Source organism: Procambarus clarkii, chromosome 1 (genome assembly GCF_040958095.1).
Source record: "Procambarus clarkii isolate CNS0578487 chromosome 1, FALCON_Pclarkii_2.0, whole genome shotgun sequence".
In the NCBI taxonomy this organism is placed as follows: domain Eukaryota; kingdom Metazoa; phylum Arthropoda; class Malacostraca; order Decapoda; family Cambaridae; genus Procambarus; species Procambarus clarkii.
Genome location: NC_091150.1, coordinates 52,857,545 through 52,882,014, shown reverse-complemented (window position 1 = coordinate 52,882,014; position 24,470 = coordinate 52,857,545). Strand labels below are relative to the sequence as shown.

Here is a 24,470-nt window from a genome sequence, read left to right as displayed (position 1 = left end):
AATCGATTAACAACCAGGTTAACAACAAACTTTTCCCTGATAGTTCCCTTCCCTTCACTGCTGAGTCAACATTGCCTGGGGGGGGGAGGGAATAGTTAGGGGTTGGCGTCCGGTCAATCTTCCCTGAAAAGGCATCGAACCCAGACGAAATTGCTCGCGAGGCGCAGGGTGAGTACGTTACCACTGAGCCACTAGGGTTCTAAATTTGTGGGTTAAACCCTAAAATACTCTGAAACACTGCAAGGATGGGATTTATCATCGAGAGATATACCCAGCTTCTTCAAGTATTGAGAGAAATCAGTCTGTTCAGGGCTCAAGGTATACTTGCAGGTTGGTCAGTATAGGCCTGAGTAACTCTACTGCAGCTGAGGTGCCTTCAGGTCATCAACAACAGTTATCTCAGGTCATCAACAGCAGTAACTGCATGTCATCAACAACAGTTACTTCAGGTCATCAACAACAGTTACTGAAGGTCATCAATAACAGTTACCTCAGGTCATCAACAACAGTTACTTCAGGTCATCAACAACAGTTACTTCAGGTCATCAACAACAGTTACTTCAGGTCATCAACTACAAGCCAAAGTCACACCATTATAAGGGAATGTTGCTGAACTGACACGAATGAAATGACATCGGCGTTGTTTTTCCTTTAATGAACACAAAATTAGCATATATAAAGACCATAATGAAAATATATGGAGAATAGTATGATAAACAAATACAAAACATACTTAAATTCATTACGTCTCTTTGATATATAGCAGCATGACAACTTGTGAGAGGATGTGTGTTTCTGCGTGACAACTGATCAGTGGATGTGTGTTGCTATGTGACAACTGATCAGTGGATGTGTGTTGCTACGTGACAGCTGATCAGTGTATGTGTGTTGCTACGTGACAACTGATCAGTGTATGTGTGTTGCTACGTGACAACTGATAGGTGTATATGTGTTGCTACGTGACAACTGATCAGTGTATGTGTGTTGCTACGTGACAACTGATCAGTGTATGTGTGTTGCTACGTGACAACTGATCAGTGTATGTGTGTTGCTACGTGACAACTGATCAGTGGATGTGTGTTGCTACGTGACAACTGATCAGTGTATGTGTGTTGCTACGTGACACCTGATCAGTGGATGTGTGTTGCTACGTGACAACTGATCAGTGGATGTGTGTTGTTACGTGACAACTGATCACAGGATGTGTGTTACAAAGTAACAACTGATCAGATGATCTGATAAGGCAGCTGCGTCACCCCCCCCCTCCTACCCCTCTTATCCTAGGCATCATTTTGACCCTAGTCTCCTCCCTCAAGAGCATTGCTGCAGCTGCTAAGAATGAGAATAAGCTGCTCCCTATCTCTTAACTCCTGCGTCTTATCAACCCATTTTATTCCACCAAAGTTAAGATTTCCAGCTTGTCATTTCCTCCCTTGCTTTCATGGCTGTCGCTGGCTGCCGTCTCGGGGCCCCGAAAGATCTTCCACAACCACTTGTGCAGTCGCCCACAGGTAGGGTTCACTACCCCTGCGGCCAGACTGCTGGGGCTGAGCGGACCTGAAAATGGCGACAACGAGAGTTAAAGACTTCTATAGTTCTTCCTATGTATAGATATTTCAAGGGCTTCCGATCCTCTCCTTGAAAATATCTTATCCATGAAGTGCTTTCTTCCTGGAGATACTTGAAGGAAAATAGCGTGAAAAGCTACTGGGTTTGTAAAAAAAAAGTTACTGGGAAAAACGCATGAAAAGCTACTGGGTTTGTAAAAAAAAATTACTGGGAAAATAGCATGAAAAGCTACTTGGTTTGTAAAAAAAAGTTACTGGGAAAATAGCGTGAAAAGCTACTGGGTTTGTAAAAAAAAGTTACTGGGAAAATAGCATGAAAAGCTACTGGGTTTGTAAAAAAAAGTTACGGGGAAAATAGCATGAAAAGCTATTATTTATTGGCTAAATGCTGAATAATTTATCGGAGAAAAATAGCGTGTTGGTTTAATATGTAGAGAAATGTGTTGGAAACGAATGAAGCAGAAGCACAAATGTTTAAGTGTTTGAGTTGTTTGATTAGATTGTTCAGGTGGGCTACTAACAGCAGAAGGCCAATATGTTTGATCTCATGGTATTAGGTCACATTGAACATGGTCACATGGTACCTGGTCTCATGGTACCATGTCTCATGGTACCAGGTCACATGGTACCTGGTCTCATGGTACCTGGTCTCATGGTACCTGGTCACATGGTACCATGTCTCATGGTACCAGGTCTCATGGTACCTGGTCTCATGGTACCAGGTCACATGGTACCTGGTCTCATGGTACCAGGTCTCATGGTACCAGGTCTCATGGTACCAGGTCACATGGTACCTAGTCTCATGGTACCAGGTCTCATGGTACCAGGTCTCATGGTACCTGGTCTCATGGTATCAGGTCACATGGTACCATTTCACATGGTACCAGGTCACATGGTACCAGGCCACATGGTACCTGGTCACATGGTACCTGGTCTTATGGTACCAGGTCCCATGGTACAGGTCACATGTTATCATGTCATATGGTACTTGGTCTCATGGTACCAGGTCACATGGTACAGGTCACATAGTACCAGGTCACATGGTACCTGGTTTCATGGTGCCAGGCCACATGGTACTTGGTCTCCTGGTATCAGGGCACATGGTTACAACCTGCCAATCACTGTTCTTAATAGTAATACGTGAATAAATGGAGCAATTCACAGCCCAGGTGATTGGAAATGGAGCAATCTTGGACTGACTCCCATTCACGATGACACAACACAATATATATATGAATACAACGGAGTCCGTCCAACACAGTCTTTATAAGTGTCTTGAGACGAAATACTGAGAGCAAACAAGGCAAGAAGTCTCACCTGTACAGAATGACACGACGTTGCTGATCACAAGAGTGATGAAGATGGCCATCACTCCAGTGTAGGAGTAAGATATGTCGTAGAGTGAGTACTTCGGCGACCTGGAGATGGTTTAGAGTAGGTTCAGAGACGTCGTGAACCCCAGGTTGGGATCAGTGACAACCTGGTGCTAGTTGAGGTTCATAACCAACTTTAAGATTCATTAGATTTGGTTTATTGGGAGGGGGGGGAGGGTACCTTAAGCTTGGGTATGTTAGGTTGATTAACGACCTGAAGCTTGGGAATGTTCGGTTGATTAACGACCTGATGCTTAGATATGTTAGCCTCACTGACGACCTGAAGCCTGGATATGTTAGCCTCTCTGGCGACCTGAAGCCTGGATATGTTAGCCTCACTGGCGACCTGAAGCGTGGATATGTTTGGTACATTAACGATCTATAGCTAGGTTAGCCTCAATGACAGTCTGAAGACACGTTAGGTTAGGGTCAACAACGACATGAAGGTATACACACAATTACAATCTCTGCTGTATATGCTCGTGACATTTTTTATATTATAAACACTAATGTCAGGAGACGATAAGATCTTCATCAATGCCATAAAACCTTAAATAACATAAAACTTGAAACTGGGAATAGAGTTGAATTAATTTTTTGGGGCTGTATATATGAGCACTTCGACGATTTACAAAAGACTTGCTAACATTTAATAATTTAGGAATTTGAATTCTAAAGTAAAATCATTATATGCTACATGATACAGACCCATGAACGCTGGCTGTCGGTGAAGGCTCTGCGAGTGTTGATATGACCAGTGTGTCATAGAGCAGTGTGCCTGTCTCTGAGGTGTTGCTGAGGTAGACGGTGTCGTAGGGAGGAGCCGGAGACTCAGGGCATCCCGCCGTGGACAGCGGCAGGACGCCCGCCTCGCCTTCACTATACAAGTAATTGCCAACTGAGATCCACGCGGAGAAGATGAACGCTGTCAGGCTTCCCACCACGGCCCCCTGGTCATGCGTTATGAGTTAAACAGCAATTTCGTGTAATAAATCTAATATATATATACATCAGAATATTTACCACAATATGTGTACTTGTATGCTAATGCATATATGGGATAAATTTGAGTTGATATTGCATGATATTACCTTGGTGTTGACCCACGGCGTGCACATCCCAGCAATGTAAATGCCATTTATAGGACCAGTGATGACCCCGCTGATGTTGGTGACAACCTTGAGGACGCCTCCCAGCTGCCCAACCAGAAGCCCCATGCAAGTGCCAATCACTCCAGCCCCTAACGCTGTCACGAAAATAGTAATTAGTTTTCTATTGTTCTCGTAAGATTATTGCATTCATATATTCAACCTTTAGTCAAACACAAACTCGTTACCGTGAAGTTATTTTATTTAATATTGCAAAACATTTAAGTTATTCTTACTGTGTTTATTTTTTATTTATTAATTTGTAAGAAATGTCATCCTAAGTTAAATATATATCCTAATGTCATCCTAATATATATATATTAGTATATTTTAGTAGCAGTCTTTCTTGTAAACATATATTACTAAATATGACCGAAAAAGTAAGAGTAATAATTCTAACACGAATTTTCTCAATATTTCTTTTCACTGTCGATGGTAATTGAAAAATTAGTTCTCCAAAATTCATTTTTATTTCTAGTCTGACGCGACACTTGAACGCATTTAGTAATAAATTTCGGAATTCTGTGTTGCGTTTCACTTACGAGATGGAGAAGGATGGGAAGCTGCCCTCTCTAGATGTAACAGTCATGGAAAGGAGCGAAGGTTTCCACACTGCAGTCTACACTAAGGAAACAAACATAGGAATGTGCCTCAATGCCAACCGTGACTGCCCAGACAGGTACAAGAGGAGTGTTGTTAACGCTTATGTCGATCGTGCTCTCAGCCACAGCTCAGGATGGAAGCAAGTCGATGAAGAACTCTGTAGGGTAAGGCAGGTCCTAGTCAACAACGGCTTCTCCAATGGTTTCGTTGAAGACATCATAAGAAGGAAGGTGAAACACCATGCAACCTCTGAAGAGACAACTAACACAACACCTTTACCCCCTATTAGACTATTTTTCAGGTATTTCTTTTCCACAGCTCATAAAACGGAGGAAAGGGCCCTGAAAGATATTGTTGATAGGAACGTTATCGCTACAGACAAAAATCAGACGATACAATTGACGATTTACTATAAAACCAAAAAAACGGCAAACCTACTCATGAGAAACTCTCCAGACACAAAGCAGAACGCTTTAAAAGAGACCAATGTCGTCTATGCCTTGAAATGCCCACTTGATGAATGTAAGCCTCAAAGAACTCAGTATATAGGCAAGACAACAACATCTCTTTCCAGGCGATTAACGATGCATAAGCAATAGGGCTCCATTAAGGAACATAAAATCTCTTCCCACAACCAGACCATCACCAGAGAAATCCTAACAACACAGAAATCATCGATAGATACAGCGAAAGCAGGCGGCTTGACATCTGCGAGGCACTACACATCAAGAAGTCAACACCAGCAATCAACACCCAATTAATTCACAACTATATTCTACCCACTTCAAGACTCCACACCAATATAGAAGTATCAGGAAATATGGGCCAATAGGCCCTTTGCAGTTACTTCCATTCTCCCCTTTAATTTACCCTATTTATACCCATTGTTTCGTGTTCTGTCTTGTGTTGAAAGTTTGCTCTATCTTGTGCTGAAAGTTTTGTTCACCTCATCCAAAACTGTTGTAACATATCACCTCACCCAAATTCGGGTATATAAGATGAAAGTTGTTTAAATTATAGCATAGTAGAACTCTGTTTAATGTTTGCAGGTTACAGTTGTGTGTGTGTAAATTAAAGTCTTTGAAAATGTAATAAGTTATTACAAAACGCGTTCAAGTGTCGCGTCAGACTAGAAATAAAAATGAATTTTGGAGAATTGATGTTTCAATTACCATCGACAGTGAAAAGAAACATAAGAAATATTGAGAATATTCGTGTTAGAATTATTAATCTTACTTTTTCGGTCACATTTAGTAATATATATATATATATATATATATATATATATATATATATATATATATATATATATATATATATTTTTTTTTTTTTTTTTTTTTTTTTTTTTTTTTTTCAGTTCCCCTGTAAAAGGCTGCCATCCTATGTGTGTCCTATACTTTCTGTGTGTCTAATGACTATTATATCCACAGAGGTGACGTGGAGGGTCTACTGCGCTTTGGAAAGGGAGTTCATTTTGAGCAATTTAGAACTCCTGACTTGTCAATGTGAGGACAAGTGGCTGCCATCAGTAGTAGACAGTGTGTTGGCTTATGTATTTGTGAAGTGATTGTGTGGATTGACGTACACAGGATTTGCCCAAGAGGAGTTACAAAACGACAATATTGGCTGTCTTTTGAGAAGTGCTGCTAGTTTGTAGTCAGACTTCTGCCAGTGTTAGTGGAGACCCCTGGATCTCCAGGGCCCAGGGCAGATCTCCACAGGGATTGGTGGCCCCTGTCAGCGTGTTGCTGAAGCCCTCTGCCATTGTGTTTCTGGAGAGCAGACGTGGGGTATTTGGACATCGTGACGATACGGTGTGGGACTGGCCTATGTTCAGTAAGGTGAACTCGCCAGTGTTAAGGCTATTGGAAGTGGATGAATTATACTTGAAGATGGTGGACTCACTGGGATTTGAAGAACACTGCAGATATATTAAGTGTCCTGTGTGAAAAAGACACTGTGTACATATGTGTAGTTATATGAAATAGATAATATATTGGAAAGGTGTTATTTAGTCTTGTTTATCCCCATTATTCCTTGCACAATTACTTGCCACCGTCAATTCTTGATAACTTACTTGGGATGGGAACATAGTAGATGAGGCTCTAAGGCCTCATAAGCAGAAAAAATCTTGTTACAGGCTCAAGAAGGCCGTAACACATACATATATATTAATTGATTTACTACGTTTGGGAGCATATACATAGGAAATAATTACAGATGATTTTCAAGGCTTTAGTGGCGCCCTCGTTGCTCAGGTCCCTGAAGCAGCTCCGTTCCTTCAAGAAGTCCTCCCAAAGGAGACAAGCCACCGAGTTCGCTGCGCTGGACACAGAACTGGGAAAGGGTTGATGGTATGAGAATGCTACCTGCTTTATTGCAAATAATTATAAAATTTTAATCAAATTCAACTTATTAAAGTATATAAAGAGCAAATTCACACACACGCGCACACGCAGACACACACACGGTTCAGGCCAATCCTGGAGTATGCAGCCCCAGCATGGAGTCCATATCTACTCAAGGATAAAACTAAACTGGAAAAGGTTCAAAGGTTTGCCACCAGACTAGTACCCGAGCTGAGAGGTATGAGCTACGAGAAGAGACTACGGGAATTAAACCTTACTTCGCTGGAAGACAGAAGAGTTAGGGGGGACATGATCACCAAGTTCAAGATTCTGAAGGGAATTGATAGGGTAGATAAAGACAGGCTATTTAACACAAGGGGCACACGCACAAGGGGACACAGGTGGAAACTGAGTGCCCAAATGAGCCACAGAGATATTAGAAAGAACTTTTTTAGTGTCAGAGTGATTGACAAATGGAATGCATTAGGAAGTGATGTGGTGGAGGCCGACTCCATACACAGTTTCAAGTGTAGATATTATAGACCCCAATAGGCTCAGGAATCTGTACACTTGTTGACTGACGGTTGAGAGGCGGGACCAAAGAGGCAGAGCTCAACCCCCGCAAACACAATTAGGTGAGTACATGCGCGCACGCAGACACACACACGCGCACACAAGTGAGCGTGTGCGCGTGTCAAGTGTAGATATGATAGAGCCCAATAGGCTCAGGAACCTGTACACCTGTTGATTGACGGTTGAGAGGCGGGACCAAAGAGCCAGAGCTCAACCCCCGCAAGTACAACTAGGTGAGTACAACTAGGGGAGTACACACAGAAACACACACACACACACACACACACACACACACACACACACACACACACACACACAGGTAGAGCTAAATGAAGGAGAGAGTAAGCTTACCTCAAAACTCCCCCATACACAGCTACAACGAAAATTCCAGACAACCCAGTGAGATGGTTCAACTTGTCTATAACCATAAAGGGTAAAATCTGGTCAAATTTGTTGATCTTGCCGGAGGAGAAGGGATCGCAATCTCTGTAGACGGCGTAGGCGACCATACCAGAGAAGAAATACAGCAAATACAACAGACTCAGCCCCACGGCAAAGACAAGGCACAGCCTGAGATATTGAAAGTTGAAAATCCATAAATAAAAATATTCTGGACGATTTGTATTTTTTTTTACTTAAAATGCCTTAAAAGATGAAGAATTGGATCAAAGGTTAATTTAGTAATGGTCGTAGTAAAATGATGACAAATAAGTACGATTATTGTAATATAAATCAATATTGATGAATATATACATATTAAGATAGTTTTTAATAGATGTTTCTTTACTTTTATATTAGATATTAAAAAGTATTTGCCTCCGAGAGGACCTCATTTTCACCACGACTGAGATCTTCGAAAAGGTCTCTACCATCGGAAATGTCTCACCGGCTGACATCCAGGTGAGAAGGTGTTTGTGAGAGAGTGTCTCTCAAGATTCTCCCACAGTTGACTGGAATGGCTCATTGCTGTGCACAGTGCACCGATCTTGTGCACAAGGTCCTATTTCTGTTAACCCTGGATAGTGACCTGACGTGTTGGGTATCTCCAGAATGCCCACTTAACCAGGAACACTTTCATAATATGGAGGCCGCCGTATGTCCAGGCAGGAAGTAGATACAGGGAGTTAAGCATACTTGCCACCAAAGGGTCAGTGAGTACACCGGTGGTGGAGCGTGGGAGAGGGGAGACGCTAGCAGCGTCTGACCTCTGGGGTCAACCGGCGCGATGGAAAATAACAGCTATGACGTGATCGTGACGTGTTCATGACGTCACTCCTGCTACTGCTCATCGAACGAGCTAATATGATTGGTTCCCGCTCATTTGCTGCAATGTCATTGGTCAAATTGTAATCCCCTTGTGTGTGCCACAAGACGACCTGAGCTTCAGGCATTCTTGTGAGGGATCTCTAGCAAAGTGGACGTGTTCTGTTCTACCGGCCAATAGACTGAACACCGTCTATTCCTCACCGTCAAGTTAACTCAGCATCTGAAGATTATACGATACACTCGCCCAGAATCACGGGTGTGAATATATTAATCAGAAGCCTAAAGTGACAAATCTCCAGAGCGAAACAGACTGGTATCAGGTAACTCCTGGTGACAAAGATCGTTGTGAGTGACTTAAGAGTGAACTAAGGCAGTGCCGCCGCCTAAGTAACCTGTGTGTGACTTTACCACAAGTGTACCTGCATGGTACCACAGCCGCCGCCACTCGTCCCGAGCGTGCACCTCAGTACCCAGTACCCCAGTACCTCTGTACTTCTGTGCCTCGAACGCCCGCCGCCGCCCTCACACTACTACGTGACGTCACCACCTTGCTCATCGCCAGTGCCAGTGGGTGCGCGTGTGTCTGTTAAGCATACAGCCCGGCCTACTGCAAGTACCCTCCGTGTCTACGAGCGAAACCAGCTGTCAGGCCACCTACGAGTGCTTGTATAAATGTGCCTGAGTAAGAAAAAGGTACCTATCTGTAAGTACAAGATTTTGTCATTGTTTTATTGTGTCTGTGTTGATCTGAGGGATCAACCACAGTTCTCACCTTCTCATACCTGTCACAGGTCATAGGTGAATCGACGGTGTATGCGTGTTTATCTGTGTGGTATCACTGCATTTCACTAGTCTGTGAATGTGAGCTTCACATACACCACACATTTAGTTATTGTGTGATAATATTATTGTGCATGTTATTGCCTGTCCCATTGACAGTGTAGTTGTTGATTTATTGCATATCATCATTACCGAGTATCCGGCTGGAACTCTTGTGATCCCTTTGCATACCGGCAGTTAGGTTGCCGTGTTAATGATTGGCTGTCAACTGTGTTAAGTTAGGTGTTTCTCCACGAGTGGATACGAGTCGTTTAGCCAGACATCAAGAGTCTCGCTAATATAACCATAGCTTTGCTGACGCCAATCTAAAGTAAATCAAGCACCCTGTGTATTAGTGGTTAAGTTAGTAAATATACTACTGTTAAGTTTTATGCGGTGTTTCCGTTGAACCACTTCTGAATACTGTCAATCAAATACTGAAGCCTTCAGCTCTAGGTGTCTTCAACACCGAGTTGCCTATAAGTCACAAACTATAAATATGATGAGGACCCCTAGGAGTCCCTTAAAGTGTTAAATCATTGAGGAGATTCCAACGATCAACGTGGAGCAGGACCAGGTGAGGCTAGTCTGAGAAGAGATTCTCAAGGACTCTAACTCGACATTGCTCCCAGGCCCTGTACGGTTGCTCTCGTATTTTCTATTCTGCAAATTCCGACAGCTTCGTGAAGCGTCTGCCACATGTACCTTGGCGACGTACGCATTGCAGTCGTGAAAGCAAAAAAGAAACACCCCACAGTGTTCACCTTCTCTTCTCTTCTCCATCGACGCTGCTACTCAGCAGTGTACTCAGTGTACACTGCAGTGTGCCCTGAGCACACACTACCACCACCTCACCTCAGCTAGCCAACATGCCTACGTCTGATTTCCCGGCCTTGCTTGAGAACACACATGGGCAAGCTGCTGCTACCTCAACACCGCCTGGTCCCTCGCCTCCGCAGCACCTCATTACCACCAACCAAGCCCGCAGCTACCACCAACACACCCTGCCATCGGTACTTCTACACCTCGCCAACATACTGTTGGGCAACGACGTTAACCTATACGTCCACACCATCAACCGGCGTCTCACCGCAAATGGACAACCGACGGTGAGGGGTACCAGGTGACCTCCCAGCTGCTGCCGGCCGGCGTCCGACCCCGCAAGACGCCCCACAACCAATCCGGTAACAGGGACGCCACCCACCCTGGCTGCCCCTGCCAATGAAGACATCACATTCGAAGAAGGCGACGGACAACCCGAACCTCACTCAACCGACACCAGGAGACTCTCCAAAACCACCACCGACGTCGACAAGAGTAGCCTTGCGATCGACGACGACGACGAAAACAAAAGTCCCTGCTATGTTCTTTACATTACGTCCAGCAAGTTCAATGCCAACTCAAACACCAGACGACAACTGGCCCACAAATGTAACAAGACAATCAGCACGAGGAAAGGCGTCAAATACCCGCACCCCAAGTATGTCGACGCCAACACAATGATCTCCTACACTGATCTCACCATACTGAAGAAAGAATACAGCGACCTAGAATTTCACCGCAAATTCAAAGACGGACAAATGCAATTCCTCAAAAAGGACGACGATCCTGATGGTACCAAACTACCGAGGTTGTTCTGTTCAGGTATAAAGCGTCGCCTTGCACGTTAACCTGGCGACCAAGCCTCCTGTGGGCCATAAACTGCGAGCGACCATGAAGGCCCCATCCATCTACAGATCTCCAGTATTACCTATTGGTACTCGTAATGGTTCCAAAGAGCCTCCACATATGGGCTAGTTATGCCTGTGCCATCTTTTGCGTGGATTTCTTCTCTTTTTATATTCACTGTGCTTGGTTGATTAGTATTATAATTTTATTGGAGGTGTGCTGGTTTCTGGTCTTGGTTGAGGAGTGTACATCCGATCCAAGTGTCGCCTTAGAGAGGTGTTGATCTTGTGGTTACTATAGCAATTGGTCACCAGTACTTGTGTTATCCTCTCAACTCCCTACTCAAGTTACTTCATTCAGAGCAGTGGGCAAGGGCTCGACGAATATGAGCATTGAGAGCATTGGCTTTGTATCTTTGGGGACACTCACTCCTACCGTTTAGGCATAATCCTATGTTTGTAGGCTTAGTATATACGCTGGTGCATATAGATGCTTATGTTTTTGTTAACACATCCAGAAAAGGTAGATTGTTATTTTTACTATTTTCATGGTTGAATCGGAATCCTAACTCTCTCTCTTTCTAGATGGCATTTTAGACCAAATATTTCTTCTAGGTCTTTTTCTATTACGTCATCGACATACCGCCAGTATACGCTTGGTTTTTCGATTGCTACTGAAGACTATTTCTGCGATGGTACCCCCCGTAAAAATTTGCAAATAACACTCCTATGAGAGTATCCCATTGTTGCTCCATCCATCCGTGGATACAGATTGTATGTAAAATGGATACAGAGCAGGCGTTAATTGAAAATAACCAAATAATATCATCTGTTAATTAGAATATATTTATTCCAACATTTCTTGATGTGGTGAAGATTGACGTTACCAGGAGTGACACCGGATGGTAATATGTTTTATTTAACTGCTATGAAGTCGAAAATTTAAACAGCTTGTAGTATATTATTTTCCAGTTGTAAGAACAGAAATACAGCACCTATGAACTCCTGGTAGTGGCTTTTAGCAGCTCAATTCTTACCTTTTTGATGTCTGGACGTTGCTGACAGATACGAGCCTTTGGAAGGATATCTGACTGAAGGCAAATAAATAAATAGTGTAGTGGAGGCCCATCGCTATAGTTGTCCAGAATGTGTGGCGAATGAAGGGGCTGGGATCCAGGCTGGGAGGAAGAGATAGGAAGCTGTGAGAAAGTTTTATTCTGATAATGAGCAATTGCTTCCTTTCAGACAAGAGATGCTTCATCTGCCTCTTATGTGTGAACTGCACCTTTGTAAACAGCCTGTCCTCTTAACATTGGTCAAATGCTTGTTAATCCAACCATAAACATTGTTCACAAGCATTATGATGGAACATTTCTTCACCAGGACTTCACTCTCTTCCTGCTAAATGCTTCACCCATGAACTGAAAGTTTAAAATAGTTATAACCAAAACCAGATCACCTAATCTAACATAGCCTAACCTAACTAATCAAAAACTGACAATACACACACCAATAATATACATTAATATTATTTATATTCGAGAAAGTTACGATTTTTGTTACACGTCACGATCAAATTTAGGAATGGTAATTATGATCCTCTGAAGTTTGGCCGAGGATAGGCTGCTGTGAATGTAGTTAGACAGTCGTAGCTTTTTTACTTAATATCAAACTTGATGAAGGTCTCTACCTAAACGTCAATAGTGAACGTAGCGTAAATTCTTGAGATAGAAATGCACCTGTAATGAACAAAATATATTTACTGTCAGGTTCGTTAAGAACATTTGTCAGTACGTATATTATCAAAAATTACGTAGATACAACCGAATTTTTTTTTATCGTCATTTTATCGTTTATAGCATATATATATATATATATATATATATATATATATATATATATATATATATATATATTAGTATATTTTGGTAGCAGTCTTTCCTGTAGACATATATTATTAAATATGACCGAAAAAGTAAGATTAATAATTCTAACACGAATTTTCTCAATCTTTCGTACATTACGCTTCACTGTTGGAGGTAAATCAAAAATCAATTCTCCAAAATTCATTTTTATTTCTAGTCTGACGCGACACGGGCGCGTTTCGTAAAACTTATTACATTTTCAAAGACTTTAGTTCACAAATACACAACTGATTAGAACTTACGTATCTCCAATTTTATATCTACATTTGAGTGAGGTGGGAGGGGTGATGTGGCATTAACACAAGACAGAACAAGAGGGGATATTAATAGGGTATTAAAAGTATCAACACAAGACAGAACACAAACAATGGGTATTGAATAGAAGTGTTTGTAGAAAGCCTATTGGTCCATATTTCTTGATGCTTCTATATTGGAGCGGAGTCTTGAGGTGGGTAGAATATAGTTGTGCAATAATTGGCTGTTGATTGCTGGTGTTGACTTCTTGATGTGTAGTGCCTCGCAAACGTCAAGCCGCCTGCTATCGCTGTATCTATCGATGATTTCTGTGTTGTTTACTAGGATTTCTCTGGCGATGGTTTGGTTGTGGGAAGAGATTATATGTTCCTTAATGGAGCCCTGTTGCTTATGCAACAGGGCTCTTGCAACAGCCCTGTTGCTGTTGCATAAGCAACAGGGCTCCATTAAGGAACATATAATCTCTTCCCACAACCAAACCATCGCCAGAGAAATCCTAGTAAACAACACAGAAATCATCGATAGATACAGCGATAGCAGGCGGCTTGACGTTTGCGAGGCACTACACATCAAGAAGTCAACACCAGCAATCAACAGCCAATTATTGCACAACTATATTCTACCCACCTCAAGACTCCGCTCCAATATAGAAGCATCAAGAAATATGGACCAATAGGCTTTCTACAAACACTTCTATTCAATACCCATTGTTTGTGTTCTGTCTTGTGTTGATACTTTTAATACCCTATTAATATCCCCTCTTGTTCTGTCTTGTGTTAATGCCACATCACCCCTCCCACCTCACTCAAATGTAGATATAAAATTGGAGACACGTAAGTTCTAATCAGTTGTGTATTTGTGAACTAAAGTCTTTGAAAATGTAATAAGTTTTACGAAACGCGCCCGTGTCGCGTCAGACTAGAAATAAAAATGAATTTTGGAGAATTGATTTTTGATTTACCTCCAACAGTGAAGCGTAATGTACGAAAGATTGAGAAAATTCGTGTTAGAATTATTAATCTTACTTTTTCGGTCATATTTAATAATATATATATATATATATATATATATATATATATATATATATATATATATAATATATAATATGTGTGTGTGTGTGTGTGTGTGTGTGTGTGTGTGTGTGTGTGTGTGTGTGTGTGTGTGTGTGTGTGTGTGTGTGTGTGTGTGTGTGTGTGTGTGTGTGTGTGTGTGTGTGTATAAAATCTAGGCCTACAGAACACTTTGCCTTGCCTAGAGGCTTGGTCAGAAGAACTGTCTGGAATACATCTTTCCTACTGGAGACTTGAATACATTCATCAAACAACCTTTTATTTAAATTAGGTTGTATTTACAGTTTGTATGCTGAGGTGTTGCCCCAATTAAGTTTACTTATTAAGTAGCACTTTAATACTCACTTGAGGAACTCGACCCGAGAGCCTTGAAGCGCTGAGTCCCAGACGACGCCGACCCCACCAAGGTCAAGAGTGCAGATGACCACCACCACCAACACTCCCAGGAACATGAGGGAGGTCTGCAACACGTCCGTGTACACCACAGCCTTCACTCCTCCCTGGTGAATAATGAGGCATTATGAGTCTTGTGTGACTCACTCCCAGGAAGATGAGGAAAGTTTGTACCACAGCCTCCACTCCTTCATGGGGAATATTGAGGCATTTTGAGTCTTGTGTGACTCACTCCCAGGATCATGAGGAAAGTTTGCACCGCAGCCTCCACTCCTCCCTAGCGAAAATTGAGGCACCATGAATTAGTGTCTCATCAATCAACCTTCATTGACTGTCATGTGCACTCCGGTGCAGTGAGCCTTCGAAGCATTAGATTAAATAAGACGCCAAAGAAAGGTAAGAATGAGTGGAAAATGACAAAAGAAACGACTGGCCTCGAGACTTTATAAACCCAAACTCAGTGCAACGTTACAGGCTGATCAAACCGCCATGCCAATATGTAATAAATGTTTGGGTTGTAACCCCAGGACTCACGATGGTGATGTAGAAGGTGCAGATGATGCCCATGGCGACGACGGAGACAGTGGTGGAGAGGCCTGTGACGGTGGTGAGGGCGAGGGACGGAGCGTACAGCACCAGGCCCATTAAGAAGAGGCCATACAGCAGGTGGGCGCCCGACGCCATCTGCCGTAGTGGGCGAGACTTGTAACGGAGCTCTAGGTACTGTAGAGGGGGATACAAAATGAAGCTATATCCTGTATGAGTGACTTATACTGGATATTGTATAAATAAATAAGTTTTTTGTGTGTGAAAATTGTATTATATAAACAATAATAAATTTTGAAAACAATATTGCGTGCGAATGTAGGGTTCACTCCAAAGGAACCCTTGATGAGGATTGTTCTTCCAGAAAACTGTGTATATAATTTTCTCTCTCGGTAAAGTCGGATTCGTTCTCGACGCACCATCAGGAATTCCGAGTTCGAATCCCGGGCCGGACAGAAATGTAAGGGCCAGTTTCCTATCACCTAATAGATTTGTTCACCTAGCAGTAGATAGGTACCCAGGAGTTAGTCAGCTTGTTGTGGGGTTACATTATTGATGAAGGTCTTCTGCCAGTAGTTCCACCTTGGGTAGAAGGCCCTCGACATAAGCCTAACATGAATATATGTACATTAAGTATATGTACAGCTTGCACATTAAGCATCAGCTCCTGGGCCCTGCCTTGCTTTCGTCGGTCGTACATTGCAATGAGTCTCAGATATATTACCTCTTACCATACCACCTCACGAAACCTTGTGTGCAGTTAGCTACATCCACCTCCACATCTACTTGCCCAACCACTTGCGCTGGACGATAGAGCGACGGTCTCGCTTCATGCAGGTCGGCGCTCAATCCCCGACCGTCCAAGTGGTTGGGCATTGTACATGTGTATTTGAAAATGTAAGGAGTGCCTTGTGAAACGCGTCCCTAGGCGTCAGACCATAATAAATTGTGAAAATGAACGGTGGAGAGTTAATTATTCAACTTCCCTCAACAGTGAAGTAACATTGAGGAGATTCGTGTTAGAATAATTAATCTAACTCTTTTGGGAGTATTCAACAACATATGTTTACAAGAAAGCCTGCTACCAAAATATACCAATAATATATATATATATATATATATATATATATATAATATATATATATATATATATATATATATATATATATATATATACATATATATATATATATATATATATATATATATATATATATTTATATATATATATATATATATATATATATATATATATATATATATATATATATATATATATATATATATATACCTTATTAATGGAGACCAGCTTAAGGTTGAAGAGGACGGGCAGCGACACTTGGTGGACAAACAAGCAGCCGAGGATAATCCCCAGGACGGAGGTGCAGATCTGTGTACCAAACGCGTACACCTCAGAGGGGTTTCCTGCAGAAGGGAGGTGAGGGACATATGAGGCAGAGAGAGTGTGAGGGAGGCACGAACCTCATTGGTATGAGGTGTGAGGAAGAATAGGTTGGCTTGTGTTAGGATCGATTGTAATATTATTGACATTGATTAAATGGTTTCATATTTGCTGGTACAATATCTTTTGGAATCTTAAATGCTATACAGTTAAATTTAAACTTACTGTGTAATCAAAGACATTTTTCCCTTGCAAAAATTAACGTATCGTGTATTATAGTATAGTTTCACAAACAGGTAGGCCCTTGGAAAGGTTAGGCTAGTTTTTTTTGGTTTTGTTGACAATTATTTGCATAACTCAGGCAAGATAGAGTTTACTGACATATGCATTTTGATCAACCTGTCCTCTTACAAATTACATCTGAATTTGACCGTTTGCCCATACGGCCGAAAATGGACGTAATTTGAAATTGAAAAAAAAATTGAAAATAAATTTTGGATTTTTTTCTACAACCGCAAATTAAGGGTTCTCTGGTAGGTTAGGAGGACAGGACATTCTTGTAAGGTTTTAAACCGTCATGAAAACCGTTAACTGAATGTTTCCTCTCCTAACCTCACCGAGTAAGCCGGAGGACTCATACATAAAACGGAACAGTACATCACCTTCGTGAGCTGATTTAATTTCATATTACGTCCATTTTTGGCCATAGGGCGCGTACGAGCGAACAGCGAAGTCCTTTTTAAGAGGACGGGTTGGTAGATGAGACATGTTTCACGAATATGCTGGTGGAAAGAACCTCGCAGGTTCTTTCCAGCTGCATATTTGTAAAACAACTCATGTAGAATATCAGTAGTCCTCAACCTGGACCCCTTGGCTCTCTCTCTAACGAGTATATTCCACGATGATTCTAGTATGTATGTGATCCAAGGTAGTTCTTGCTGAATGTGTTTTACAATGATTTTAGATACTATGACGATATCCACGCCATCTGTGGAGTGAAGTGTGACGATATCCACGCCATCTGTGGAGTGAAGTGTGACGATATCCACGCCATCTGTGGAGTGAAGTGTGACGATATCCACGCCATTTGTGGAGCACTACCGACCACAGTTCGTTTAGGAAGTGGGTTGATGACAACGCCCTTTCTTGAGGGAGATGACGATGTACACGCCATCTATTGAGTGTACCCGACTACATTTTCTCTTCCCCGGTGGAAGGCTGCCATCATATTTTATTTCTGTGTAGTTTCCGTCTTGCTAATGACGTTTTTAGTCCGCAGAAGTTATGTGGAGAGTATCGTGGTCAGCAGGAATCAGTTCACCCAGGCCAGTCCTGAACTGAAGACGTGTTCCAGCGGGAACGAGTGGCCGCATCTGTATCGACAGTGATTTGTCTGTAATACTTGCGAAGTATTAGTGATTGGAACGACGTACCCGTGATGGCCAAATAGTTTTGAGACTGAAGTACCGGAGTCTGTTAAGGCTTCTTGTAAGCCTGTGTGGAGTTCTGCCAGTGTGTTGCTGGAGAATTCTGCAAGTGTTGCTGGTGACCTCTGCCAGAGTGTTGCTGGAGAGTAGAAGTAGTGTTTTACACACCGTGACGATACTGTGTGGGACAGGCTCATGTATTACTGAGTTGGATGAGCTCGCCGGTGTGAGGACCATAAAACGTGAGTGATGTTTAATAGAAGATAAAGTGGACTAGCCAGGAAAGGAAGATTGCTGACGTTACTGTATTAGTGTCCCGTGCGAAAGTAACACTCGTTGTGTGATATGTACATATGTATATAGATATATTTAAGAAGTACAGTTAGTGAAGGTTCTGGTTAGTATTGTTTACCCCCTTTTCCTTTCACGATTAATAATTGCTGACAATTCTTGAAAACTTTCCAATGACTCGGGGTGGGATCGACTAAGAAGAGGCACTAAGGGCCCCATTCACTGTGTTTGAAATAAAGAACCCGGTTACTGGCTAAATGAGGCCGTAACATTACTAAATGGTCCAAGGCAGCTCTATAGTGTGTATGTGTTCCTAAGGTTCTCTACATTTGGTCACTAGAGCATCCAAAGGGCATATATAAACTAGAGCCACCCTAGTTGGAACAAATGCAAACATGAGTACCAGGGGCCACATGGTTCCACTTTTAGACCCACATACCTAGATTTCCTCCGTACACATAACAAAACTTATCAGGAATATCACTTATTTTATAGCAAGCCGAAGCTTAGGAATACAAATAAATAATGATAAACGAAACAGCCTACACAAAAATAGCTTGAACATTAATTAAAAATTGCCAAAAAATAGTGCATAGTGAATTACAAAGGAGAATTTCTGTCCACTAACCCAGTATGGATATGGCGGAGATGACGCCGCCGAGGAGAGAGAAGGCTACTGGGACTGGAGACATGGTCCTGCCGCCCAGCAGGTAGTCCTCCGAGGAGGTGTTGCCCCGACCCTTGAGGGCGCTGTACACACCGATGCCGACGGACGCCGCCAGCATGAGGCTGAAGACTGTGTAGTCCACCGTCGTGAACGTCGGCCCCGACAGATTTCCATCCTCCGCTGTAGTCACTAACTCTTCCGAAGACATCTCTAGAAGATAAACTTTTTCCTGCATTTAATTTTAATATATCTGGATATACAGAACAAATCGTTCATATGTACACGAGGAAAGCTTGAAAGATTAACATGAAAGATAAAAAATGGCATTATTAAATGTAGGAGGAAGTACTAGAACCGTCCTCCTGACCCATGTGAAGAGGAAGATTCTATTCACGCAGTAACGTGGCTAAAACTTTTTGGACTACGAACTGTTTAAAATCTAAATTTGTTTAGGATTATTCCTTTTCAGCCAGTTTAGACTTGGTTTTCTAGTTTCAAAGAGCCATTGTTTAAATCCTTGTGTTGCTCCAACTGATTTTTTTCTGATATATCATGCAATTTTGATTTATTTATTTCAACAACTTCTTTAAATTGTATATTCCACATCACTCATGAATACCAATTCAAATTGATTTTAAAAGCTGCATAAATTTATACACACACACACACATCTAGGGGCCTGGTGGATAGCGCGCAGGACTCGTAATTCTGTGGCGCGGGTTCGATTCCCGCACCAGGCAGAAACAAATGGGCAAAGTTTCTTTCACGCTGAATGCCCCTGTTACCTAGCTGTAAATAAGTACCTGGGAGTTAGTCAGCTGTCACGGGCTGCTTCTTGGTGTGTGTGTGTGTGAGTGTGTGTTTGTGTGTGGTGTGGAGAAAAAAAAGTAGTTAGTAAACAGTTGATTGATAGTTGAGAAGCGGGCCGAAAGAGCAAAGCTCAACCCCCGCAAACACAACTAGGTGAATACAACTAGGTGAATACGCACACACACACACACACACACACATAAGGTAGTGTGTGTGTGTGTGTCAAGGTAATATTCAGGAACGAGGCCATCAAAGAGGACATCCTAGTAAAGAGGAGCAAACTGACAAATGCAAGGAATTACAAAGGTGTATACCTTCAGAGAGGCATGACCATGACCAGAGACGAGATAATAAAGGCAGCAGATGCATGGAAAAGGTGCAGGGAGAGGGAAGAGAGCCAGGGAACCTCAGCCTCCAACCCAGCAATCCCAGAGGGGAGTGGGGAACTCCATTCTAGCAATTCAGGAACCCCAGAGGGGACTACAACACCCCAACTCACACCCCTTAATGCCCCATCCTACCCACAGCACATATCCTTCCTTGTCCCTGGACAATGCCCACCATATCACCCAAATCCTCCCTCCCCCCCTTACCCCCAGTATCCCTTGTCTTCCCAGCCCCTGGTCTTCTTCCTGCCCCAAGCATGCCCAGGCAAGACCTAAGCCCTCCATCCCCCACCCCACCTCCCCGCAAACCCCTGTCAACTACACCACAGGAGGGTGTGCCCTCACCCCCGAGCAATCCCTGATCCCCCAACCCCATGCACTCCCTGCCCCTCCACCCCCAGGAATTCTTCCTGACCCAAGCAAGCCTGGGCAAGACCTAACCCCCCCCCCCATCCCTCACCCCATCTTCCCCTGAACTACTTGCACCTACCTCACAGGAGGATGAGCCAACCCAAGTAGCAATGCCCATTCAACAACTTCCTACACTTGTGGGGAAAGAGAGTGAAAATGGGTATAGGAAAGTGAGCTTCAAGGTAATGTACTCAAACATCGATGGGATTACCAATAAAGCATGTGAACTGGCAGAAAGGGCACAAGAAGAGAACCCAGATGTAATATTACTTTCGGTAACAAAATTGTCAGGAGTCATAACAGATGCGGTGTTTCCGAAGGATTGCCATATAGTGAGGAAAGAGAGGGAAGGGAGAGCTAGGAGGTAGAGGAGTAGCCCTGCTGATAAGGAAGGACTGCAGTTTTGATGAGATGGAAATTCCGTGCTGTGACGGGTTCAGAGATTACATAACAGGAACTATGACAATGGGTGGACCTAAGACAATAGTGGCAGTCATTTACAACCCTCCCCTAAACGACAGAAGACCCAAACAGGAGTTTGATAGGAACAACATGGCAACCAATAATATAATAGAGAGAGCAGCTTCTGTTGCCTGCAGGAGTGGCTCCAGACTCTTAATCATGGGTGATTTCAATCTCGGAAAGATAGACTGGGAGAATGGGGACCCACATGGAGGTGAAGATACATGGAGAGCTATTCTCTTGGAAGTGGCAATAAGGAACTTTCTGAGCCAGCACGTCAGAGAACCCACAAGAATGAGAGGCATTGACGGGCCAGCTAGACTCGACCTGATATTCACATTGAATGAATCAGAAATAAGGGTAGTCAAATTCGAATCCCCAATAGGAATGGGTGACCACAGTGTATTGATATTTGAGTATTTGGTGGAAGTAGGGATAACCTATCCAAGGATGGGATCGGAAGGGAAAAGACTAAATTACCGAAGAGGAAAATATGATGAGATGAGGAACTTCCTAAGGGGAATACCATGGGAAACAGAACTCAGAGAGAAGACTGTGCAGGATATGATGGATTACGTCACCCAGAAGTGCCAGGAACCTGCAGATAAGTTTATCCCAGTCCAAAAGGAGAAAAACGAAAAACAACAGAAAAATCCACGGTTCAACCAGGAATGTAAGGTAGTGAAGCAATTGAGTAAAAGAACATGGAGAAACTACAGGAATAACAGAACACCAGAGAGCAGGGAGAGATACCAGTGGGCTAGGAATGAGTACCTCAGAGTGAGGAGAGAAGCAAAGAGACAGTATGAAAATGACATTGCGAGTAAAGCTAAGACCCAACCAAAACTGCTCCACAGCCACATCAGTAGGGAAACAGCAGTGAAGGAACAAGTGATGAAACTGAGAAAAAGCGAGAACAGATACACAGAGAATGACAAGGTGTGTGAAGAACTCAACAGGAGACCCCAGGAGGACTTCACAGAAGAACAAGGAGAGGTCCCTGCACTAAATGTGGCAAATCAAGCAACCTTGGAGGAATTTAACCCCACCAGTGATGAGATCAAAAGGAATCTTTTGGAGCTGAATGTGACAAAGGCTGTTGGGCCTGACAGAATCTCTCCGTGGATACTAAAAGAAGGTGCAGAGGCACTTCTTTTCCACAGCTCATAAAATGGAGGAAAGGGTCCTGAAAGATATTGTTAATAGAAACGTTATCCCTACAGACAAAAATCAGAAGATACAATTGACGATTTACTATAAAACCAAGAAAACGGCCAATCTACTCATGAGAAACTCTCCAAACACAAAGCAGAACGCTTTAAAGGAGACCAATGTCGTCTATGCCTTCAAATGCCCACTTGGGGACTGTAAGCCTAAAAAAATTCAGTATATAGGCAAGACAACAACAACTCTTTCCAGGCGATTAACGATGCATAAGCAACAGGGCTTCATTAAGGAACATATAATCTCTTCCCACAACCAGACCATCACCAGAGAAGTCTTAACAAAAAACACGGAAATCATCGATAGATACAGCAATAGCAGGCGGCGTGATATCTGCGAGGCACTACACATTAAGAAGTCGACACCAGCAATCAACAGCCAATTAATGCACAACTATATTCTACCCACTCAAGACTCCGCACCAATATAGAAGCATCAAGAAATATGGGCCAGTAGGGCCTTTACAGTTACTTCCATTCTTCCCTTAAACTTACAACAGATTATACCCATTGTTTTGTGTTCTGTTTTGTGTTGAAAGTTTGTTTTCACCTCATCCAAAACTGTTGTAACATAACACCTCACCCAAATGCAGGTATAAAATCGAAGCTGTTTAAACTCTGTTTAGTTATAGTTGTGTGTGTGTAAACTAAAGTCTTTGAAAATGTAATAAGTTATTGCAAAACGCGTTCAAGTGTCGCGTCAGACTAGAAATAAAAAGGAATTTTGGAGAATTGATTTTTCAGTTACCATCAACAGTGAAAAGAAATATAAGAAATATTGAGAAAATTCGTGTTAGAATTATTAATCTTACTTTTTCGGTCATATTTAATAATATATGTCTACAGAAAAGACTGCTACCAAAATATACTAATATATATAATATATATATATATATATATATATATATATATATATATATATATATATATATATATATATATATATATATATATATATATATATATATATAATATGAATGTAAACAAGCTACTCTGCATTTCTACTGGTGATTTCAATGGAAAAATTACTATAGATCAAACCCCGGATGGCACAGCTACTAATCAATGCAAAAGAAAAAAAAACTTACTTTGTGTCAGTAGTTCCTTTAGCTCCAGCTTAGGGACCTGCTGGAGAATCGGTTTACGTTTTCACTGGTCTGAAGACGGAACGAAACTGACCAGACATGTGCTTAGCACGTGTTAATATAACAATGTTTGTTGCGGGACTCATTGTTCTTCTTGTTATGTCGGTGTTCAGCTGGCATCACTCGGGCATACGTATGTATCGTCACGTAGTCCATGCGGGTCGGAGTTTTTGTATGCCTTGCCCATTCGTATTCTTAAAACAACATAAGAGTTGCCTGTACTCTTATGTTCTGAAGCTCTTACAGTTGAATAGTGCAGTAATTGAGCATAATGTTCATTATTAATCTCATACAATAACATGTTATATGCCAAATTAGTTGTTGTATATGTATCTCAGTCTTCATGGATCTGTTTTACAACTACATCTGGCGAGTTAACAGGTATAGTCTTAAAAAACCATTGAATTTCATCATTTGTCACAAAGATATTAAAAGATTTACAGCTAAAGATCAACATTTCTCAACACATTTGGACTTTCTATTTTCTGTATAATCTTACAATTTACCTGAATTTATGAAGCCCATCCCCCTGTTAAGATGGTACTTTTTTGTAACTATGTTCACCATAGTTCAAGCACTGATGTACTGAGCAATTAAATAGTAGAATTTGGTTCTATTCACTTTAAAGAATCAGAACAAAACTAAGTTAAAAACAAACTTAAATATTCCTAGGCCTAGTCTAGCACACACAT

The 24,470-nt window shown here is 42.1% G+C and overlaps 1 protein-coding gene across 3 annotated transcripts; it reads right to left on the bottom strand.

Moving 5' to 3' along the window:
• Positions 1-636: 636 nt before the first annotated feature.
• Positions 637-23,845, bottom strand: LOC123747377 (sodium-coupled monocarboxylate transporter 1). 3 transcript variants are annotated; one of them, XM_045729900.2, is made up of 12 exons: positions 23,722-23,845; positions 19,303-19,551; positions 16,846-16,979; positions 15,543-15,731; positions 14,961-15,115; positions 12,403-12,543; positions 7,965-8,183; positions 6,911-7,029; positions 4,033-4,187; positions 3,650-3,891; positions 2,886-2,986; positions 637-1,557 (listed from the first exon to the last, which is right to left on the bottom strand). In XM_045729900.2, exons 2-12 carry the CDS (start codon positions 19,547-19,549, stop codon positions 1,391-1,393), a joined length of 1,869 nt encoding a protein of 622 aa, XP_045585856.2. In that variant the 5' UTR covers positions 19,550-19,551; positions 23,722-23,845; the 3' UTR covers positions 637-1,390. The 3 variants fall into 3 exon arrangements, with proteins under 3 accessions (XP_045585856.2, XP_069166625.1, XP_069166703.1); XM_069310524.1 differs by having other exon boundaries at positions 19,303-19,570; positions 23,722-23,818; XM_069310602.1 differs by having other exon boundaries at positions 15,543-15,692; positions 19,303-19,570; positions 23,722-23,818.
• Between the last annotated feature and the right edge of the window lie 625 nt (positions 23,846-24,470).

Excerpts from the sequence above, each read along its gene's own strand:
- LOC123747377 (XM_045729900.2), bottom strand. The coding sequence starts at position 19,549 with ATGTCTTCGGAAGAGTTAGTGACTACAGCGGAGGATGGAAATCTGTCG. Across the intron at positions 12,544-14,960 it reads TCTCGGGTCGAGTTCCTCAA|CCTGGATCCCAGCCCCTTCA; the intron begins GTGAGTATTAAA and ends TCTTCCTCCCAG. Across the intron at positions 8,184-12,402 it reads AACGTCCAGACATCAAAAAG|GCTGTGCCTTGTCTTTGCCG; the intron begins GTAAGAATTGAG and ends TCAATATCTCAG.